Below are 19,665 nucleotides of genomic sequence, written 5' to 3'. Positions count from 1 at the left end.
GATGTAGTGCGGTGTCGTCGTCAAGCGCTTTCCTCCTTACACTTGTGTCACATACCCGTTTAGCACTGGCCGCGACGTGCGGGAGTGCGCCACAGGTGATTGACGTTTTATATCTACCCAGGAACTGCGAGAACTGACATTGGTACGTTGAATGCAAGAGCGTTAAAAAATGGGATCGCAGCGTCGACCCAATGAACTCGTAGAATAAGAATGAACATCCCAGCAGGATTTGAGGACAAGCGTTCTACGAAGTAGTCTGATATTCTACCACAGAACCACACCAGGGCTTGTAAAATCTTTGGTGAAACGCCCTAATGTCGGTGCAACGTGACTTGTGTTTCCGGGGTCGGCTCCGCGTTTACTGCACTTCAATAAGCACTGCACTTGCATTCTTAAGATTTAGTCAGTTATATTCAAGACAGAATCAGCAAGATATATTCAGAACAGAATTTGCAAGATATAATGAAGCACTTTCAATTACCACTGTAGTCGACTTTCCTTGTAAGCCCGTGATGTGCGCAAAACTGCTATCCTTGGAAAGACACATCGACCCACTTTGTAACGCTTGGCTGAAAGCCAAAGTCAGCAGCGTGCTATTACTCACCTAATGCTTCGCATGAAAGCAATATCGTATACAACGAAATTATTCTTCAAGATAAATATTTTATGACATCAGGGCCAGCGGTCGAGCAGTTACAGTTATCAACGCTTCTTTATTTTTAATGATCGGCGACTGCATCCTCACCGACGTTCATCTTAACGTCGCCTCGAGTGGAAGAATACTAGGAAAGAATAGAGAAAGAAGGCCGAGAACGCTATAGATTCACCAAAGGAAAAGTCATGCAAGAGCTCGCTGTGGCTTGTATTTTCTCATTCTTTATTTTCTCATCATCAACATCACCATCATCATTATTATTATTATTATCATCATCATTATTCATTAATTGTTACCATTATCTTCATTAATTATTATTATTATTATTATTATTATTATTATTATTATTATTATTATTATTATTATTATTATTATTATTATTATTATTATTATTATTATTATTATTATTATTATTATTATTATTATTATTATTATTATTATTATTATTATTAAATCATGCATGTGGGCGTACCACATCGCAGTCTTGCGGAACCGTGTGGTGCCACGGTCTGCCCTGGCGCCAGTGGAAGCCGCTCCTGTCGCCGATTCCACCGGAGTTGTCCAGGCCGAGCAAGAAGATTACGGCTGGATGGGCCCGAAAAAGTTTCGCGTGTGCCCTGTCTGCAGCCGCCGCTACTCCTCCATGGAGTGGCTGCGTCGACACGTCCTCATGCACGAGCGCGGGAAACCGCTCAAGTGCAACCAGTGTGACAACTCGTACATGGTGCTACGGGCACTCGTCTTGCACATGGCGAGAGTTCACCAAGCATGAAAGCCCCTGAAGTCTCGCTTCAGCCTCAATAAACAATAACTCATACGACGAACCGTGCTACGCATCATGCCAAGCTTTCTTCGGGGCTGCTTATACGCGACTCTAGTATGGGCTCTCGGGTACTTGCGAATTTGTTTTAAGGGGCAGAAATTAACGGCCGAATGAAAGGACACCTGCACCTCATGAGAGTGTCGGTATTCTTGCGCTGTCGATATTTGCGTGGGGTCTTTTCTATTTTATTCCTGCACTAATCTTCAGGGGAATCACGCACAGCCGAACATTGAATAACTTTTCAACAAATCGCTAAACGACCCGCAGGTGCTCTGAAAACTGTGGGTAAAGTTTGTGCATCGTGCGAGCAGGCTGTTTGGTCGGGACCACTCGTGAGGGCCCTTGGAGGACGAGAAACACAGGTCGCCGCTTCTTGACTGGTCTGGCCTCGAAAGTACGCATAACCGAATGAAGGAAAGTAGTGTAAAGTTAAGGGCTCGTTTTCCTTTCGTAAACACAAATTCAACGGTAACTAACAGGCAATAAAGCCAATGAAAGTATATGGCATGCTATTCGTAGAAACTCTATTGTAAAAGTGAAGAAAGAAAGAATAACGCATCCGATGCTCTGCGTTCGACTGAGCTACACAGTGGCGGTCATTCCTCCATCCACTTCATACTTGTGCATTTAAATGTGGCTGTCCAGTCAGCGCCACCATTGCGGCTAGTGTTCAATACTTCATTTTTTGCCCGCGTTGGCGCCATGTAGCACGTCATTTTATTACAAGTGGTTAGACCCACGATATTGTGGTTAGACACACGTCTGGCTTGGGTTTACCACAGTGTTTAGTTGAAATGCTGCACATTGTGCCTTGCATGCTCACGGTCATGGAGAAGTGTAAAGAGCGGTTACTATGCGTTTCACTAACGTTAATCAGAGTGGCTCTTTTTAGAACCACAGGAGGGCACAGGCATAGCCTCCTTTATTTTCTGTGCCCGCGCAGTCAGTCCGCCGAGCCCGTTCGGCCGCCTCCCGCATCCTCCTCTCTTTTTGCGTCTGCTGTCCGCCAGGGGCGCTCGCATCCCAGAATCGATCGCATCCCAGAAAATTAAACTCTTCACTGCAAAGTACGAATCCTCAAACTCACTTTTTAAGGAAAAAAAATAAATATAGTTTTTGGTTCATTAGGTATTACGGCTTGGTGGCGCTAGCCACCGCCCGATCTAAAGGGTACAGCCATATCCATCCATATCTCCATCCATCCGAGTCGGCGCATTCAGCCGCGGCGACGCATCTCCAGGAAACCTTTGTTCGTGTCGCATACGTTTGCAACACCAATTATTTACGACCAAAACGGTACGTAGTACTTTCAGCAAGTATAATTGTAACTGTTGCTTCATTGTGTTGCGTGAGCAGATGACACGCGGCATTAACTGAGTGCGTATAAACAAACGACGTCGTTTGTACCCCGCGTTTGCACGGCCGTTGTCAAGCGCGGCTATCATTTTTCGCGCTTCTTTCTGGCAATACTTTTCCGCGCACCTATCTTCGCAGCGTAGTACTTTCAGCAAGTATGATATTTAACTGTTGCTTCATTGTGTTGCGTGAACAGATGACACGCGGAAATAAGTGAGTGCGTGTAAACAAACAACGTCGTTTGCACCTCGTGTTTGCAGGGCCGGTTTCATGCTTTGCTATCATTTTTCGCGCTTCTTTCTCGTGAGGCTTTTCGCGCACCTATCAGCGAATTTCGCTAAGTAATCAGGAATGTTAGTTTACGGTTTCTCTCGTTTCTGTCTCGTGCAGCGGCCTACGCACACAAGTCTCCGTGGTTCATTCGGCTGTGATGACCCGCGTCAGGTGCGATGGCGTACTGTTGCGTGCCCGGTTGCAAGTCTTCAAGCAAAAAGAAGGAAGTAGGAATTTCATTCCACGAAATTCCAAGCGACGAGGAGTTGAGGCAAAAGTGGATAAAAGTCATTTCACGAGACAATTGGACGCCGAACACCACTTCCTGCTACTCAACCGTGCGCAGTCGTCGTTTCGCTGCTTCTGATTTTAAGCAAGGATGTAAAACACGAAGGCTTATGAAAGGTGTGGTGCCTAGCGTATTCGAAGAATATCCGCGCTACTTGCAGCCTTCGACAAAAGCCCCGAGAAGTGACGCGGTGATCAGAAAAAGAGCCAGTGTGTCAGAATGTCCCACAGCAACGAAAAGGCGAGCCGTGCGTCGTAGCAAGTCCGACTACCCTCCGTGGAACAAAGTTCTTCCGTCCCATTTTCACGAATTTTGCAATGAAAGTGACGGACAAGCATGACTTTTTGAGGGTCTTCGAAGTGAAGCCACTTTCGCGAAAAGTGCTAAAATTGTGATTGCTGCTTGTGAACAGTGTCAACGAGGCTACTAAAGCTCGTCAGACTGTGTGCGTGTGAGGAACGTTTCGATCGACGCCCTCTTGTTCGTTTCTGCAGGTTGCGAATGAATTAATACGCAATAAACAAGTTTCTCTACCGTTTCCTTAAAGGTACGGTGTTCTGTTCAATGTGCTATCTTGCGTACTTATTCTTTCTCTCTTGCATATGTTCTCTCCTAAATATTTAAGTGGCACGCGGGAGTGGTATCACACTTTTGTTTTTTAAGCTTGCCGCGCTTACAAACGCGCAACGAAGGACCCACCCGTCAGTGCCGGCGGCAGCACCGGAGTCAGTGAACAGGCTCTGCCGATGGATGGATGGATGCTATGAGCGTCCCCTTTATAACGGGGTGGTGACAAGTATGCCACCAGGCTCGACAAAAAAAAAAAAAAACCTTTTTTCTTTTTTTTTATGTTGGCCTAATGCCTCTACTTCGATAAATTCTATCTTAATGGAAAAAAAGGTAAATTTTCAGCTTAAGTTCTCTGCCATTTACGGCACACTGTCCATATTTTATTTTTCCAATATTTATTTTTGTCCTTTCTCTCTAATTTTCTGCCACCAATACTCTAACCGTCTCTTACTTATTTCAATCGCGGGTGTGTTCAGCTTTCCATTGTTGTCCCTAAAACCCAAGGCTTCCTGTAGGCTCGTGCCCAAACGTACACCTGGGTGGATATCTCCACATTCAATCAGAACATGCTCCGCCGTTTCCTTATCTTTCCCGCAGCATGTGCATTGTTCTTCTTCTTTACTGAATCTTGCTTTATAACTACGCGTTCTAAGGCAGCCCGATCTCGCTTCAAACAGTAAAGCGCTTCCCCTTGAATTATCGTAAAATGCCTCCCTCCTTATTTCATTTTTGCCCTTTCGGTAGTTACTCAAAGCCGGTTTTTTCTCCATAGCTGCCATCCAGTAAATCCTCTCCGCCTCCCTGACTTTTCCCTTAACGCTCTTTGTTCACATATGGCTCACAATACCAGCCGTATATTTACTAGTGAGTCTTCTAGTTCTTTTTCTCCACTGTGTGTCCACGCTCTTCCTATACAAATAACGGAACACCTTCTCTGCCCATCTACTCTCCTTCAAATTTCTTAGCCTTTCTTCGAACCTTATTTTGCTCTGTGCTTCCCTCGCCTCAAAACCTGCCCACCCCATATCGCCCTTTACAGCCTCGTTTGTCGTCTTCCCGTGAGCACCCAACGCGAGGCGTCCCACAGTCCTTTGATTTACATCCATTCCCGATTGCACCTCTGCCCTCATGCACACCACTGAGTTCCCAAAAGTAAGCCCTGGAACCATTACACCCTTCCACAGACCTCGAAGCACCTCATACCTATTGTATCCCCACAACGCTCTGTGCTTCATTATTGCCGCATTCCTCTTTCATTTTGCTGCCGAGGCTTTTTCCTGTACCTCCATGTATCTAACACTCTCATTTACCCATACTCCAAGGTACTTGTATTCACTTACCCTCGGTATTTCTTGGCCTTGTATGGACACCGTCTGATCACAGGGATCATTGAATACCATCAATCCACACTTCGTTACACTGAATCCTAGTCCAAGAGCTTCACCTTCCTTTCCGCATATATTCGCCAGCTGCTGTATATCATCTCGACTGTCCGCAAATAAGACGATATCGTCCGCATAAAATAAACCTGGAAGCTTCTGCTCAATCATCATGCCGCCCTGTTTGTGTGACAGATTAAAACCAATGTTGCTACCTTCTAGCGCTTTTTCCATACTCACCATGTACAGCATGAATAACAGTGGGGACAAAGGACATCCCTGTCTCAGACCCCTGCTAACCTCAACGTTCTCTTTGCTACGCATTCCTTCCCACTCTATGCAGACTGTATTTTCTCGGTATATCTCCCTCAAAAGCTGTATACAGTCGTCGCCCATGCCCATTCCTTTCAATATATCCCACAAAATTTCCTGATTAACGTTGTCGTATGCCCCAGTGATGTCTAGAAAAGCCACGTACAAGGGCCTATTCTCTATTTTAGATATTTCTATACACTGAGTGAGAACAAACAGGTTATCGTCTAACCGCCTGTCGACTCGAAATCCGTTCTGAAGTTCTCCCAAAATATCGTTATGTTCGGCCCATGTTTCTATTTTCATTTTTACTGCTTGCATCGCCAACCTGTATATTACCGATGTAATGGTTAGTGGTCTATACGAGCGAATCTTGTCCTTTTCTCCCTTGCCTTTATAGATTAAGTTCATTCTACTTTGTCGCCAACTGTCCGGTATTTGTCCGTCCTTTAAGCTTTTTTCTACTGCTTTTAACAATGCTTCTTTAGTGTTATGTCCTAGTTCGTTAATGAGGCTAACGGGAATCCCATCTAAACCCGCGGCAGTGCGCTTTGGAATTTTTCCTTCGGCCTTTTTCCAGATGAAATTATCAAGTACTAGCTCTTCCTCTGTTGCTTTCTCCGCCACACTTTTACTCACCGGGGAGATCCCCTGGACGCTCTTTTAAAACGAATCGGCTGTTACCTTTTGGATGTAACCTAGCGCTTCGTACCCTTCCAATTGATTTCCTCCTTCATCTAGAATATGTTGTTGCGTTGTGACAGACTTCCTACCTAGCGCCTTTATGTGGCTCCAAAAAATCCTAGGCGCGGCCTCCTTTTTTTCGTGTATCTCTGTCATCCAGCGTTCACTTTCACCTTTAATTTTTGCCTCTACCAATTTCTGTACATGGGATTTTTTCTCTAAATATATTTCCCATATTTTCTTGACTTCATCCTGCGGCCGCTTCTCCTTTTTTGCCTTTCTATGCTCCCGTGAAGCTTCGCGTCGCTTCTCGATCGCCTCCCGGATTTCCTTGTTCCACCAACTTTTTGGCTTCCTTTTTCCTTTCCAGCAAACAGTTTTCTTCTCTTTCCCTATCTCCTTCGTCATTAGATGTAACAGCTCACTATACTCCCAGTCCTTGCCTGGTATTTCGCCTACTTCTTCCTCGACTCTTGCGGCTATATTTATTATTTGTTTGTCATTTAAATACGAGCTGCCAGACTTTGATTCCATGCTCATATTTTCAGTTTCGTATCCCATTTGTAATGTTATTCGTTTATGATCACTACCCAAGCTGTTAATGCCTTCCTCGTCTATCCTCATTTCTGTCAGTTTGTGGTAAATTCCTTCAGTCATGAGACAATAATCAATACTTGATTGCTTGTTTCCGCTTTCCCATGTCATCTGGCCGTCACATTTAGGCCCCGTGTTAACTATCTCCAGACTATGTTGCTCGCAAAGATCTAGTAATAACTTCCCATTGGTGTCTGAATATCCGTCAAGGTCATGTATGTGGGCATTCATGTCCCCTAGAAGGATGATTTCGGCCCCATTACCAAATTCCTTAATATCCGCACTCATGCAATCCACTATCTCCTGATTCTTTTCTCTGCAGTTATTCTCCGTCCACAAATAGGCTACCCCTAGCCACGTTTCCTTTCCACCTACTGTGCCCAGAACCCAGAGGTGCTCTGAACACGTCTGTTTCACTCTAACCCATTTGGCTCCGCGGTGAATTAGCATTCCTACACCCCCACCTTTCCTTTCCGCTATGGTCCTGTTACACCCTTCCCAAACATAATTTTTAATATGTGGTGGCTCTTCCAAGTCTCTAAGGTGTGTTTCTGTAACCGCATACACGCCTATCTGTTCTTTGTTTAACTGCTCCTCAATCTCTAACCATTTTGCCTTCTTTCTGCCACCCTGCATGTTTATGTAACTAATTGCAACACGCGCCTTTTTCCTTTTTCTTTTACCTTTTTTCTGGTTTTTCGCAATTCTACCTGTCAACGCGTCCTCCTGGTTGTTTTCCCTGTTACGAGCTACCCCGGACTCCGAAGGGCCCGTGAGCCCCCCAAAAAAGCTACTGCGCGTCCTGCCAGTCGCCAGTCCACCTCGTGTCCAAGCCTCTTATCGAAATGAATCTTGTCTCTTTGGAATCCACCCCACCTGTGCACTTCCCTGTTTAAATCCACTACCTCGAAACCCTTCTCTCGACTAATTCGCCATATCTCTTTGTTTGCGTCGACAACCGCTCTTTGCAGGTTGACGTTGCGTACTGGTACTTCCGGTACTGTGCATACTACAATTTGCACCTGGGGGGACACGGTGCGCAGGTCATCCACCCCTTTCGCCAAGGTCGTCGCTAGTCCTGACGATTCTTTTTACAGGACGTCATTTAACCCTCCCACAATTACAACGAGGTTACGATTGTTAGCTTTAGCTGCGAGTTGTTCACCCGCTTGACTCATTACTGTCCCCAGCGTTTGTCCTGGGAACGTCCCTATCGCAACTCTCTTGTCGCCTTTCACCCTTTCTTTGATTGCCGCTGCGCATCCGACTAAATTTGAGTCACCGGCGATGATGACCTGTTCAGACATTCCTTCTGAAACCTGCACCTGGCTGCTGACTAGGTGACTAGCGTGAGTCACGGCTGCTGGTTTGCTCCCTCCCTCCCTCAAAACTACTTCCCGGTAGCTGGGCCCTGTGGCCAATGTATCTGCCTTTGTCATGCCTGTTTCCCTCATCTCTCCCGCACGGGGGGTCGTCGCCATAATGCTTCCGCCGTCACCTGCGTCTTCGTTCCCTTTCGCGACCTTCGATAGGCCCTTCTCGGCTGCCCGGAGCCTTTCCTCCATGGCTGACGTTTTCTCTCGCTCCTTCGCCAATGCATTCTCCAGCTCTGCGATTTTCTCCATGAGCCCACTCTGGACCGCCATCATATTTTTCATTTTCTCCTCGAACTCGCACTGTCTACACTTGGCGTCATCTTCTGCTTTCTCTTCCGCACTAATTTCCACCTTCCACCCTACCCCGCACTCCGAACACTTTACGGTCTTTTTGACTATGGCTAGCTCAGTTTACCGATGCCCACGTGTTAGAAAACTGTACTAAAATACACTGGTCTAAGCCAAAAAGAACCACAATAATAAATAAATACGCTACACTTCACAGCACCTGCGCATGCACGTGGTCGGTCTACGCGCAGGCCTCAGCCACGTGGTGGCTGGAGAAAAAAAGACACAGTACAAAATACTAAAAAAAAAACGTACACCGTACTAGACCTAATCAAGCTTTACGCTAGCGCCTTACGTTCTCATAATGCTACATACAGAGGCAAGCTGGAAACATGCAAAAACACTTATCTGTAGCTGTCATTCCGGAGCTCTCCAAAAACACGTCCGACCTCTACCACCACTTCCATTACACATGTAAACGAAATCACTTGCCGGTTCTGGGAAGGCAGCGCCGCCTGGTGGTGATTGCGGGAACTCAGCCTGACGGTCGGCTCCCTTTGATCCCGGCGGCAAAGCGCAGGCACAGAAAATAAAGGAGGCTATGGCTCGGCTTGCACTCATTCTGGCATATCTTGGGCTACTCGTAGTGAACGCCACCGCTACTGATTATGATAGCCATGCAAAATGAGAAGCAAGAATATCTGTAGCAGCTACTCGAAAGACCTGCAAACTAATATTTTGGTACTGTCACTCTATAAACATGCGAAGTGATTTCGTTTACATAAGGAGCGAGAGGCCACCACTCTATTATTAGAAGAAAAGGACGCGGGTGACAGCGTATTACCTCTGCGCCAAATACGCTTTGAAAACCCGCCTTTTTTTTTTTTGCTCACGTCACTGGGATGCATGCTTGTAGAGAAAGTAAAGCGTTGACATCACGAGCACTGTCATACTACAAGACCCCCGCAAGCAAAGATTTGCGACTAGTGAATTTCAGAAGCGAAGTCAATACGAATCCAATAGTGGTATTGGATTCGTATCCTCTTTCGTATCTTCTTTCGGATTCGTATCTTCTCTTTCATTATATGCTGCATTTTTAATATATTACTTGCTTTGAAAAGTGGCGCAGAGGCAGTTTAACAAAGTGCATTTTCAATAAATCAAAATACGCTTTTGTAGGATATGCACCTTATTAATATTTCCTTTGTTGTTGTTCCCCATACACGGAGGCTGTATCGTAAATGGGATTGAATTAGTGCGTAATATAGCTGGTTTTTTAAGCACCGCGGCAAAAGTTGTTTTGCTCTACTTTTAATGCATAGTGCATATGAGATGCGTCTTGTAACATTATCAACCTGGGGGACCAGGTGAGATGTTTTTCAAAAACAACACCGAGAAATTTATTTGTTCTTGATACGCTCGATAACTTCACCTCGTAATTTTATGTATACGTTACTTCCGATTAATGCATTTCGTGAGCGAAAAAGTATACATTTAGTTTTCTTTGTATTTATTTCCAGTTGATTCAATATAAGCCATTCAAATCAATTATTGAACCATTAATTAGGCTGGGACTTAAGATGTAATTTCCTACTAAAAATACATTCGTGCCGTTGGCATAAATAACTATATCAGGCGTCAGCAGAACATTTCTATATCATTTATATATAATAAAGAAAGAAGTGGTTCAAGAATGAAACCCTGAGGTACACAATAATAATTTTCCCGAAAACTCAATTCGATATATTGGGCGTCCTTTTACTGGTAGTGGTTAATTAAATAACTATGTGTGAGGTCGAGATATAGTCCCTTAATACCATATTCCCTCAACTTTTTTTAATAAGATGTCATGCTTAACAGAGTCAAATGCCTTTTAAACTCAAGAATAATTCTTAGAATGTGCTTTTTGTCTTCAAACTTCTGAATGATTTTTGTATGATAGTTGTAAAGCGCCATTTCATTACACTTTATTTTCTGAAAGCCGTATTGATTTTCTGAAAGTATATCATTTTTAGTACAGAGTTTCGCAATTTTTACAATAAACATTTCTTCAAAAACTTCTTAAAACAGTGCTAATACCGACATTGAGGTGTATAGTTGTTGATATCATTCCTATCACATCGCCCCGCCGCGGTGGTCTAGTGGCTAAGGTACTCGGCTGCTGACCCGCAGGTCGTTGGTTCGAATCCCGGCTGCGGCGGCTGCATTTCCGATGGAGGCGGAGATGTTGTAGGCCCGTGTTTTCAGATTTGCGTGCACGTTAAAAAACTCCAGGTGGTCAAATTCTCGGAGCCCTACACTACGGCATCTCTCATAATCTTATGGTGGTTTTGGGACGTAAACCCCACATATCAATCAATCAATTCCAATCCCCTCCTTTATGTATAACTGCTACTTTAGTGATTCGTTGTTTATCAGGAAACACGCCTGAGATCAAAATGAGGCAAGATATGTGTGATAAAGGATTGATGATATGGTTGACAGCTGCTTTTCTCGGCATAGCTTTCAATTCTTCCTCACACATGCGCACACATTCTTTAGTTTTAGTGTTTGAGATTCAATCTCGTGTTCTCTTATTGAACAGTCGAACCCCTAAATGCACCTAATTGACCTTCCTCAACGAATACCAGAGCGCCCCGATGGTGCGCGGTGCACTCCGGGTGAAGTGTGCACATCGCGCGAACCGGCTCTTCTGTCGCTGACTGCTCGTTGGGGCCTTCGTTGCAAGAAAAACACAGGTCGCCGCTTCTTCACTGTTCTTGTATGATAAATGCATTGCAAATATCCAAAGGCATCTGGGTGTGTCCACGCATGGAGCATAGAAGCAATAACGCAGTAAGAGTAGATATATATAACCAAGGGGGCATGTACCGTGCGTCAGTTAAGCAGCATGCTTTTTATCACCTTGTAAAGACGAACTAATGTGAGCACAATGAGAATGAGCACGGAATTCCTGTTTATAAACCTTTTCGCTGGCTCGTAACTACCGTGGTTGCCAGGGCGCACCACCGCGCCTCAAAGCGGATGTGCTCCCAAGAAACTTCCGGCATCCCCATAGGCAAGCATCGGCGTGCACTCGTAGATGATTATTCTCGCCCGCATGTTGCTTTAGTCGTGCGGGTGTCTTTGTTTTTGTCGTCCCAACATGTTCTCGGCGGCTAAAACATCGCCTTTGACACCATCACGACGTGGTCCATGCTGTTGTGTGCCAGGCTGCAGCTTACGGCCGGGAACAAACCTCCTTTCGGAAGTGCGCACTTGCAGGTTCCCTACGGCCACGCAGCGAAGAAATGCATGGATCGCAGCTGTGCGTCGGGACAAGTGGCAGTGCACGAACAGTTCGCTTGTTTGTTCTGCTCACTTTGTATAAGGTGAGAACCATTTTTATGGAGATCCCTGTAGTTTGTTACCATTGCGCGCCTGTACGTTGTCGGTAACCGTAACGTCCGCATTTGCCCAGTTCTTTGTCGCTCTTGGCAGCAGAGCCTCGAAAAATCACTTTTATTTTATAGTTGTGTGGCGTAGTATAGTGGCACCTGTTGTTATGCTCACTTAGTGCTAAACAGAAGCGTCCTTTTTTGTCGTTTTCGAGACCAGCTTTGCCGCGATAGAGACTTCAAAATTTCTTCGCCAAAGTTGAGCCGTTTTTGTAATTATTTACCTTTGCGCGACTAAGAGGCCCTAGTTCAGGCGTTCCATGCTGCTTTTGGGATCACGTGGCCAGTCCCACACGCGTCTACCTTCTTTCAGAGGGCGCGGAATCGGATACCGCCAGAGTGTCATTTAATTCCGTCGGACGTTTAGAACCCACGGTGGTCCAAGTGAGCCTGCGCTATGGCACGACTTGCAGCACTGGCTAAGCCCTGCAAAAACTTATTGGTTTGAACGGAACGCTTGACCAGGCACAGTGCCTTGCTGTATGTTTACTAACCCTTTCTGCTGTCCCAACTCGAGGTCCGCACAATTGACGACAGACAACCGGTCACGCAAATCGCTATAACTTCATTAGTATTGATCTGCTTCAGAATGTTAAAAAAAGGAACTGAACGTAGGCTTGAGTGCAGGGCTTAACTTACCAGGCTGTGTTTGCTACTCACAATAAAACGTAATAAAATGCCACAGACGAAACGGCCTTGTGCAGATTCATTTCTTTCCCGTCTGTGGCGGCTGCATTTCCGATGGAGGCGGAAATGTTGTAGGCCCGTGTACTCAGATTTGGGTGCACGTTAAAGAACCCCAGGTGGTCAAAATTTCCGGAGCCCTTCAGTACGGCGTCTCTCATAATCAAATAGTGGTTTTGGGACGTTAAACCCCCCAAATCAATCAATCAAAGATTCATTTCTTATTCACGTGTAAAGCATCCAATCCCTGGAAAAGTTCCTACTTAATTTCTGACACATGCCTTAAAAGATAACCTACTTCTATCAAAGCACCCTTAGTGTTGAATACTGCCAAGTGTGCGATAAATAAGAACATCTGTTATGTGAGTGCCCACCGTACGTGTTACAATGGAAGACACAGGCTTCATTGCTAGCAGGAATCGGATTGAAAACACAACGTGAAATTTATATTTTGTGCACAGTGTCCAATGAGACAATGTCAACATATGTTACAATAGCAGTTATAGACTTTATTAAGACCACTGCACTGCACACTATACTGAAAAAACCATTGTTTTGCAAGGTTACTCGGTATACACATCCCTTCATACTGTCCCCATCATTGTACTTCATCACGTTTTTTTCTCCCTTTCCTCCCTGGGCAAAGTAGCATGCTAGAGCATAATAATGCAGGCCAACGTCTTCACTTCAGAATAAAGTTTTTCTCTCTTTGCCGTTGTCTTGAACTTTAGAAGAGAAACTAAACTGAACGTGGATAGTGAGTAATTGTGGAATTTTTCGCAGCTAGACAGGTATCTATGAAATCCGTTTACCTTTAAATACTGGTTTCCTTTGAAATGACGCTGTGCTCTTTTTTTTTATAGGTCAACCCTCATGTGAACCGACTCATCCATACTTCACACCATCCGTCTTCCCTTAACATGCTGCAGGAAATGTTACCCAAAAAATGGCCAAGTTTAAACGTGCTGAACAAAAAGAAGCACTAAAGCAAGCATGCACACATGCTGCATATGCTCTTGGGCAAATCAAATGTATTATAGACCAGTGGCATACATTTCTGGGATAGCTGCAAGTGGTAAAGCACCGGATGCTCCCCACCCTGTCTCTCCTGTAAACTCAAATGTCTGCATTGTAGAGAATTTTAATATGGATACACAAACTGATTTCGGAATGGAAGATGTGTCACACTTCATCAAAGAAAATGAGGCACAGAGATACCGCTTGACTTGCCTAGAGCAGGATCTCACTGCAGCAAAGAAAAAAAAAATGTTTAGCTTAAGAACCAACAGGTAAACTTTTCTGTAATAACAAAAGATATGGTTATGCAGACATCGAAAACTGTAAAGTTTAATACAGGCTTTGCGTCGGCAGGCATGTTCTCAGCATTTGCTAGGTTAGTGCTGTCCACATGGCAACCGTGTGCTGCATGCCTGAATCCATAAACGCAATTATTCCTGGTCATCATAAGGTTACGCTTAGGCCTCCTAACGCAAGACCTGGCATGCAGATTCAGTATTTCGAACAGCATTGTCAGTGACATCTTTCATACGTCAAGCAAATCAGCCAGCAGCATTTCGGGACGTTCTGTTTGATGGTCCGACAGAAATGATAGACTACACAGAAATATTTATACAGAGGCCTATGGTGATGACTGCGAGGAGACGAACCTACTCGAACTATAAGCACCACAATACAGTGAAGCTACGTGCTGTTACAACACCTTCAGGAGCCATGTCAAAAGCTTTGGGATGAAGGGTATCAGACAATGAAATCACTTTGCGTAGCGGCCTTCTAAAAAAATTCAAGGAAGGGGACGTTTCCCTCGTTGATCGAGGATTCCGCTGCCAAGACATGTTTGCTACGCGAGGGGTGACACTGATGAGGCCATCAATGAGAAAAGTCGTCCTCAGCTAGCAGGCGCTGAGATGACGTCTCAAAACTTTCACGCGTTCGCATAAACGTCGAAAGAGCAATTCAAAGATTGAAAGTTTTTAGGATCTTCCAAACTGTGCTGCCTCTGAATTTTGAGAAAAGAACGTCAAGAGCTTTGCAACTATTGACAAAGTGGTGATTGTATGCAGTGCATTGGTTAATCTGCAAACCCCAATCATCAAGATTTCTAATCGTCACGCTAAAGAACCCCAAGTGGGCTAAATTTTTGGAGCCCTCCACTACGGAGTCTCTCATAATCTTATGGTGGTTTTAGAACGTCAAACCCCGCATATATATATTCGTAATAGTTCTGGTAATTCATAGCTGCTACGTGGTACGAAATTGAATTGTGCTGTGCCATATACTGAATATTCCGTGTTTTTGGAGTTCTTTTTTTTCTTTTGAAGTTTGGGTGGTTCCGGGTGGACATACAGTGCCTGTTGGGGATAATTAATATAATACTTTCTTAGGAGGAAGCGTTGCACTTACCGGAGCTTATTTCTTGTGAATCTCCCATTCTACACAAGTCGGCGTTTAGTTCAGCATTATGAAACGGTCCATTGTCTTGTTAATTTCATTTCGAGTAAACATGCGTTGAGTGTTGCTGACATTCCTGTTTTTCCATCCTTTCAATTCTTCTCACTTGCTACTCATTCACCCTGTTCATATGGCTGTTGATGAGTGCTGCTGTAAACTCATACCAGTGTACTTTTGGGCGGAGCAGTAGCTAGTAAAGCCCCTTCTCAGCTATTTCGTCAAGCTTCCTTCATCTTCTTGAAGGGAAAATAAGGACCTAATACTGATGGTATTTTCAATACTACAAAATGTTAGATGAAATGGTATCCGTATTAACACGAAAACATGTAACACAGTACATTTTAAATGTCTCGAAGGTTTGTAGGTGCAACCTCATATACATACTAGCACAAATACTGAAACACATAAAACTTGTGTTTAAATATACCACAATTTCATATGTGGTTGTAGTAAGCACAAGCATACTTTACGAAGTTGCTCCCGCTAACGTAGGTGCGCTCCTTGGGACTGATCATTGTCAGCTTCGAAAATGCCTTTGACATGCTGAAAATGCCTCTTGAAAATCTGAGCTTATTGGTATAATATAATTGGTTTGAAGTTTCCCAGCAAGTGGTTATCGAATTTATACAAAATCATAAATATTTAAATATAGGGGAAAGAAACAACACGATCGCAAATTATGTGCTGGTGGGCATTATGCTTGCATAGCGAATACAAATGACATTTACTGTACACTTCTCGTGCTGCCATAGCTGGCTGCGAAACAAAGAAGTTGAAGCATACAATGATTTGAAAAATTCACTTTGGAACAGATGTGATGATGAGTAGTTTTTAGTGGCGCAAGGGCCAGTCGATGGCCAAAGAGCGCCATTTCAATTGACTACAGATATGAACAATGATATGGTGCGTGGCTGTAAAGGGGCCTTAAAATTCTTCGCTCTAACACGGGTTTTTGGAACAGATAATTCGCAACGAAATTTTAAACACAGTGCAGCACACAGCATCATATAGGCATCAATGCATTGAGAATTTCACGCATACTTTTGCTTTAAAAGCAGCGACTGACTTTGGAGTAACAAAACATTAGTAATTAAAATGTTTCTGCAATGAGTGATGTCATGCCAATTACTTCTGAATAAAATAGAACATATACACTTTTTTCAGGCATAAAATATTCACCAGAAGATGAAAAGAAAATGACATGAACAACGTATTGGTACGCCAAAGCTCAAGCACAAAAAGGAGGCAGTCTCACAGAAAATCTACAAAGCATCCAATCTCAAAGCCATCAGTTAGTGCATGCATGGTGAACATTAGTTCAAGTAATGTCATTACTGTGCAAAATGAATAGAAAATTAATGAATACATTCAAGCAGCAGTGAACCAACTGGCCCGAGCCACAACACGAATTGTGGTGCCAAACAATAACTTGCAATTGAGTGCACTTTAAATCTGCCGAAAAAATTAGTAATGTCTACTTAGTCTTTAGTGTTAATTTTTACCATCACTGCAGACTTAGTCCTTCAGATCAGAGCAAGATGTTTGAAAAAAGGAAAATTTTTCAACTGAATATAATTTTGTACAGTGGTTCATTGCCATGTGGAAATTCTAAAACTTTTTACAGCACTTGAGAGAACAGTGTGTGTTTACTCATCATGAGTGCAACCATTACTTTCAACAATAGGTGCACGCCCAGTGCCGAGATGTACGTTTAAGTATTAAATACTTCAGGTGAAATGTTGCCTGACACACTGTGCATTCGACAATGTTTCCTGATTTGGTGTCATTGCAGTGACACGTTTCCTTTGTACGTTTAACCTGTTTGAAGATACGCATTGACTGCAGCTCTGGCAATGTACTACTGAAATAAAAATTCCTCTTTGACTTTAGTACGTGTCAAAAAGCTCTCGTCAAAAGCTATGGCTTCTGTCGTCAGCGAGGATTCCGTGAAAACCATAAAATACGGTTGACGCATGCCTTGTGAGCGCCATTTGGGTCTGCACTTGCATATAGTATGCATGATTATGCGTGAGTTGCAGATTTTCATTTATGTCCACCAGCGTGGTACCACCCTTCGTTAGCGAAGTACCTTTCATTGAAGCTGGACATTTTATCCCGAGCACTGATTAGCCACAGCACGCACACGACACATTACAATCTGGAGATGCCCCAATCAATAGCATGTTAGCTGCCACAAGGAGCCCACAATCTCTAACTTTGAAGCCCGTGTGTTTTGGTGACTCCTGGTCTCTGAATGGCTGCTTGGATTTTTTCTCCATTTTGGAGCCCCATCTCAAGTTGGCAACTTGAGGTGTTTTTATATAGCCCATTATTTCAGCGGCAAGGCTCGTTGCTCCAGTGCTGCATACTGCCACACGATGTAATAAAGAGGTAGTAATCCTGCCTTGACGTTCTTTAAGCCATCTCGGCGATTTTGCCTGATCACGAGTCGCCACCTCAATTTCAGAACAGCGATCAGCTGTCAGCTGCACTTTTCTAGCCGTCTCCTAGTCCCTGTTCTTGTAAAAGTCGTGAAGAGGCATTTCCGCAGAGAGCTGCTTTTGCCTGGATGAACGTGCAGGGTCCAGAGCAGTCGTCTCGGGGGCAGATTCGGTCTGGGATGAATGACAAGAGCATCGTGTTCGGTGCAGTCACCTGCAAAACAGCATTTGAATCAGCGCTCCTTGTTGTGACGCTGTCCACTACGATTATTTGCAGCAGGGTAAACACTGGTGGGATTCTCAGCTGTTAGATCACAATTTAGTTTTGTCGCTTGTGCACCAAAAGCAATCAGTTTGAGTTTCTTGCCTGCATTTGATGCAATAAGCTGGACACTTGCTCAGTTGTGAAATTGTGGATTGTGCGGTGAGGCATTTCATTTTCAGAAACTTGATATGGTGCATGACGTCTTTTCGGCTAAAACTATTTCATGTCGGAGACTGGTGCTGCCTACAAAAAGTTGAAAGCTCAGTTACTAGTCTGAAAGCCTTGTAAGTGACAGATTGAAAACGAAAGCCTACTTTGCCTCTCTTTGAGGCCTCCATCCGTTTACAGGCAACGTTGGTAGGAGAGGGGTCGGTCAGGCCATACTGCGCACTTGCCTCAACACTAAATAACAGTGCAGCCACGTGTGTGCACCATTTCCCAAGGCTGAAATTTTCATTCAAATAAGATTTAAGCATAATAAAGTTGATGGTCCATGGGAAGCAACGTGGCGAAAACAAAATGAGAAGAATTCTGTACGACAGGATACTAGCAAATAGGACCAAACGATTGTTCTCACTCAAAAAGCGATTAATTTAGCATGATTGTGTTGTTTTCACGAAGTCAAAATATGGAAACCATCTGAGCCATTATGGCATGGTTTCCCTAAACTGCTCCCATTCACCACGCTTACTTAAATGCGTAGCTGTTCGGTTGCTGATCATGACTTTGCGGGTTCGATCTCGGTGAGGGGTGGTTGCCTGTTTATAATGGCGAAATACGAAATCTTCTCTGTGCTGTGCGGTGCAACTCGTTCAAGAACTGCAGCGCATGATTGATCCACAATTCTCCACTGTGGCGTCCCTCAAAACACGAGTCGCTTCGGGACGTTAAAGGTCCGCATTTATAGTACTGCTTGAACAACATTTTTACACACGCGTGGCAATTATTTGTGTGCTATCGTCACCTTTATCAAATTTACGAAATGTAAAACTCCGCATCAGCCCTTTGTAATCGGATCACTCACGTAGGTACAATAAAACAGCAGTTGGGGCATCGTGGCACTGCAATTCGCCTTTTGAATCGTCTGCTTACCCGGCCATGCAAGTGCAATGAGCACTTTCAACAGTTCCGCTCTCCTTTACGACGCACCTTGCTTGGTACTGCCTAAAGAGTGTTTGACTGGTCTCAACCGTCGCCGCGACGAGAACAACGCCGTCACCATCGTCACCGCCCTTTGCTGCCTTGAAGGACTTCAGTGTTTTAACTTTGCCACTTATGAATATGTTGTAAGCCTCTCGCATCTTGCGACGCTTAAACTGTTCCCTCGTGTAAAAGCAGACTCCTTCAGTGAGGTACACATGAATATCTGCAGCTGTCACGGCGGGACAGATTCTTTAGGCCTGACGTGAAGACAAACCACGCAACGTCGTCGTCAAACGGATCCGGCTGTTCGTCGCCTCCAAACGAAAGCTTCGTCTGGTATCGGCCTTGCAACTCGGCCTCAAGCTTGCTGAAGTAGCTGCTCGACACAGTTTGGCACTGCAAGCGTGCCATCATGGCATCCAACGAAGACAAACACAGATACAAGTCTACAAGCCGCGAAAATCTCCGTGCCGCCGGATCGTACAGCGTAAAACGTGGCAGAAAGTCCCCCACCGGAAGCTGCGGGGGCGAACACGCGTGCCAACCAGTGTAGGTGTAAAGGTTCCAGCGGTGGTGGCACCTATACATGAATTGTATAGAGGTATAGCAGACTGAGGAGATAAAATT

The 19,665-nt window shown here is 44.5% G+C and overlaps 1 protein-coding gene and 1 pseudogene across 1 annotated transcript in view; both read left to right on the top strand.

Annotated features, from left to right (window-relative positions):
- LOC142777441 (uncharacterized) overlaps positions 1-1,475 on the top strand; it is a 28,260-nt gene extending 26,785 nt beyond the window's left edge. Inside the window, exon 3 of the mRNA XM_075881858.1 lies at positions 1,138-1,475. Coding sequence (XP_075737973.1) covers positions 1,138-1,427 — 290 coding nt within the window. The 3' untranslated portion in view covers positions 1,428-1,475. The remainder of the gene's footprint in view (positions 1-1,137) is intronic.
- A 12,693-nt stretch (positions 1,476-14,168) lies between these two features.
- Positions 14,169-14,874, top strand: LOC142775486 (uncharacterized; annotated as a pseudogene).
- The last annotated feature ends 4,791 nt before the right edge of the window (positions 14,875-19,665 follow it).

The sequence above is a fragment of the Rhipicephalus microplus genome, chromosome X (genome assembly GCF_043290135.1).
Source record: "Rhipicephalus microplus isolate Deutch F79 chromosome X, USDA_Rmic, whole genome shotgun sequence".
NCBI classification, from domain to species: Eukaryota; Metazoa; Arthropoda; class Arachnida; order Ixodida; family Ixodidae; genus Rhipicephalus; species Rhipicephalus microplus.
Note: the sequence above shows the minus strand (reverse complement) of the source record. Positions and strands in the feature narration are given on the sequence as shown.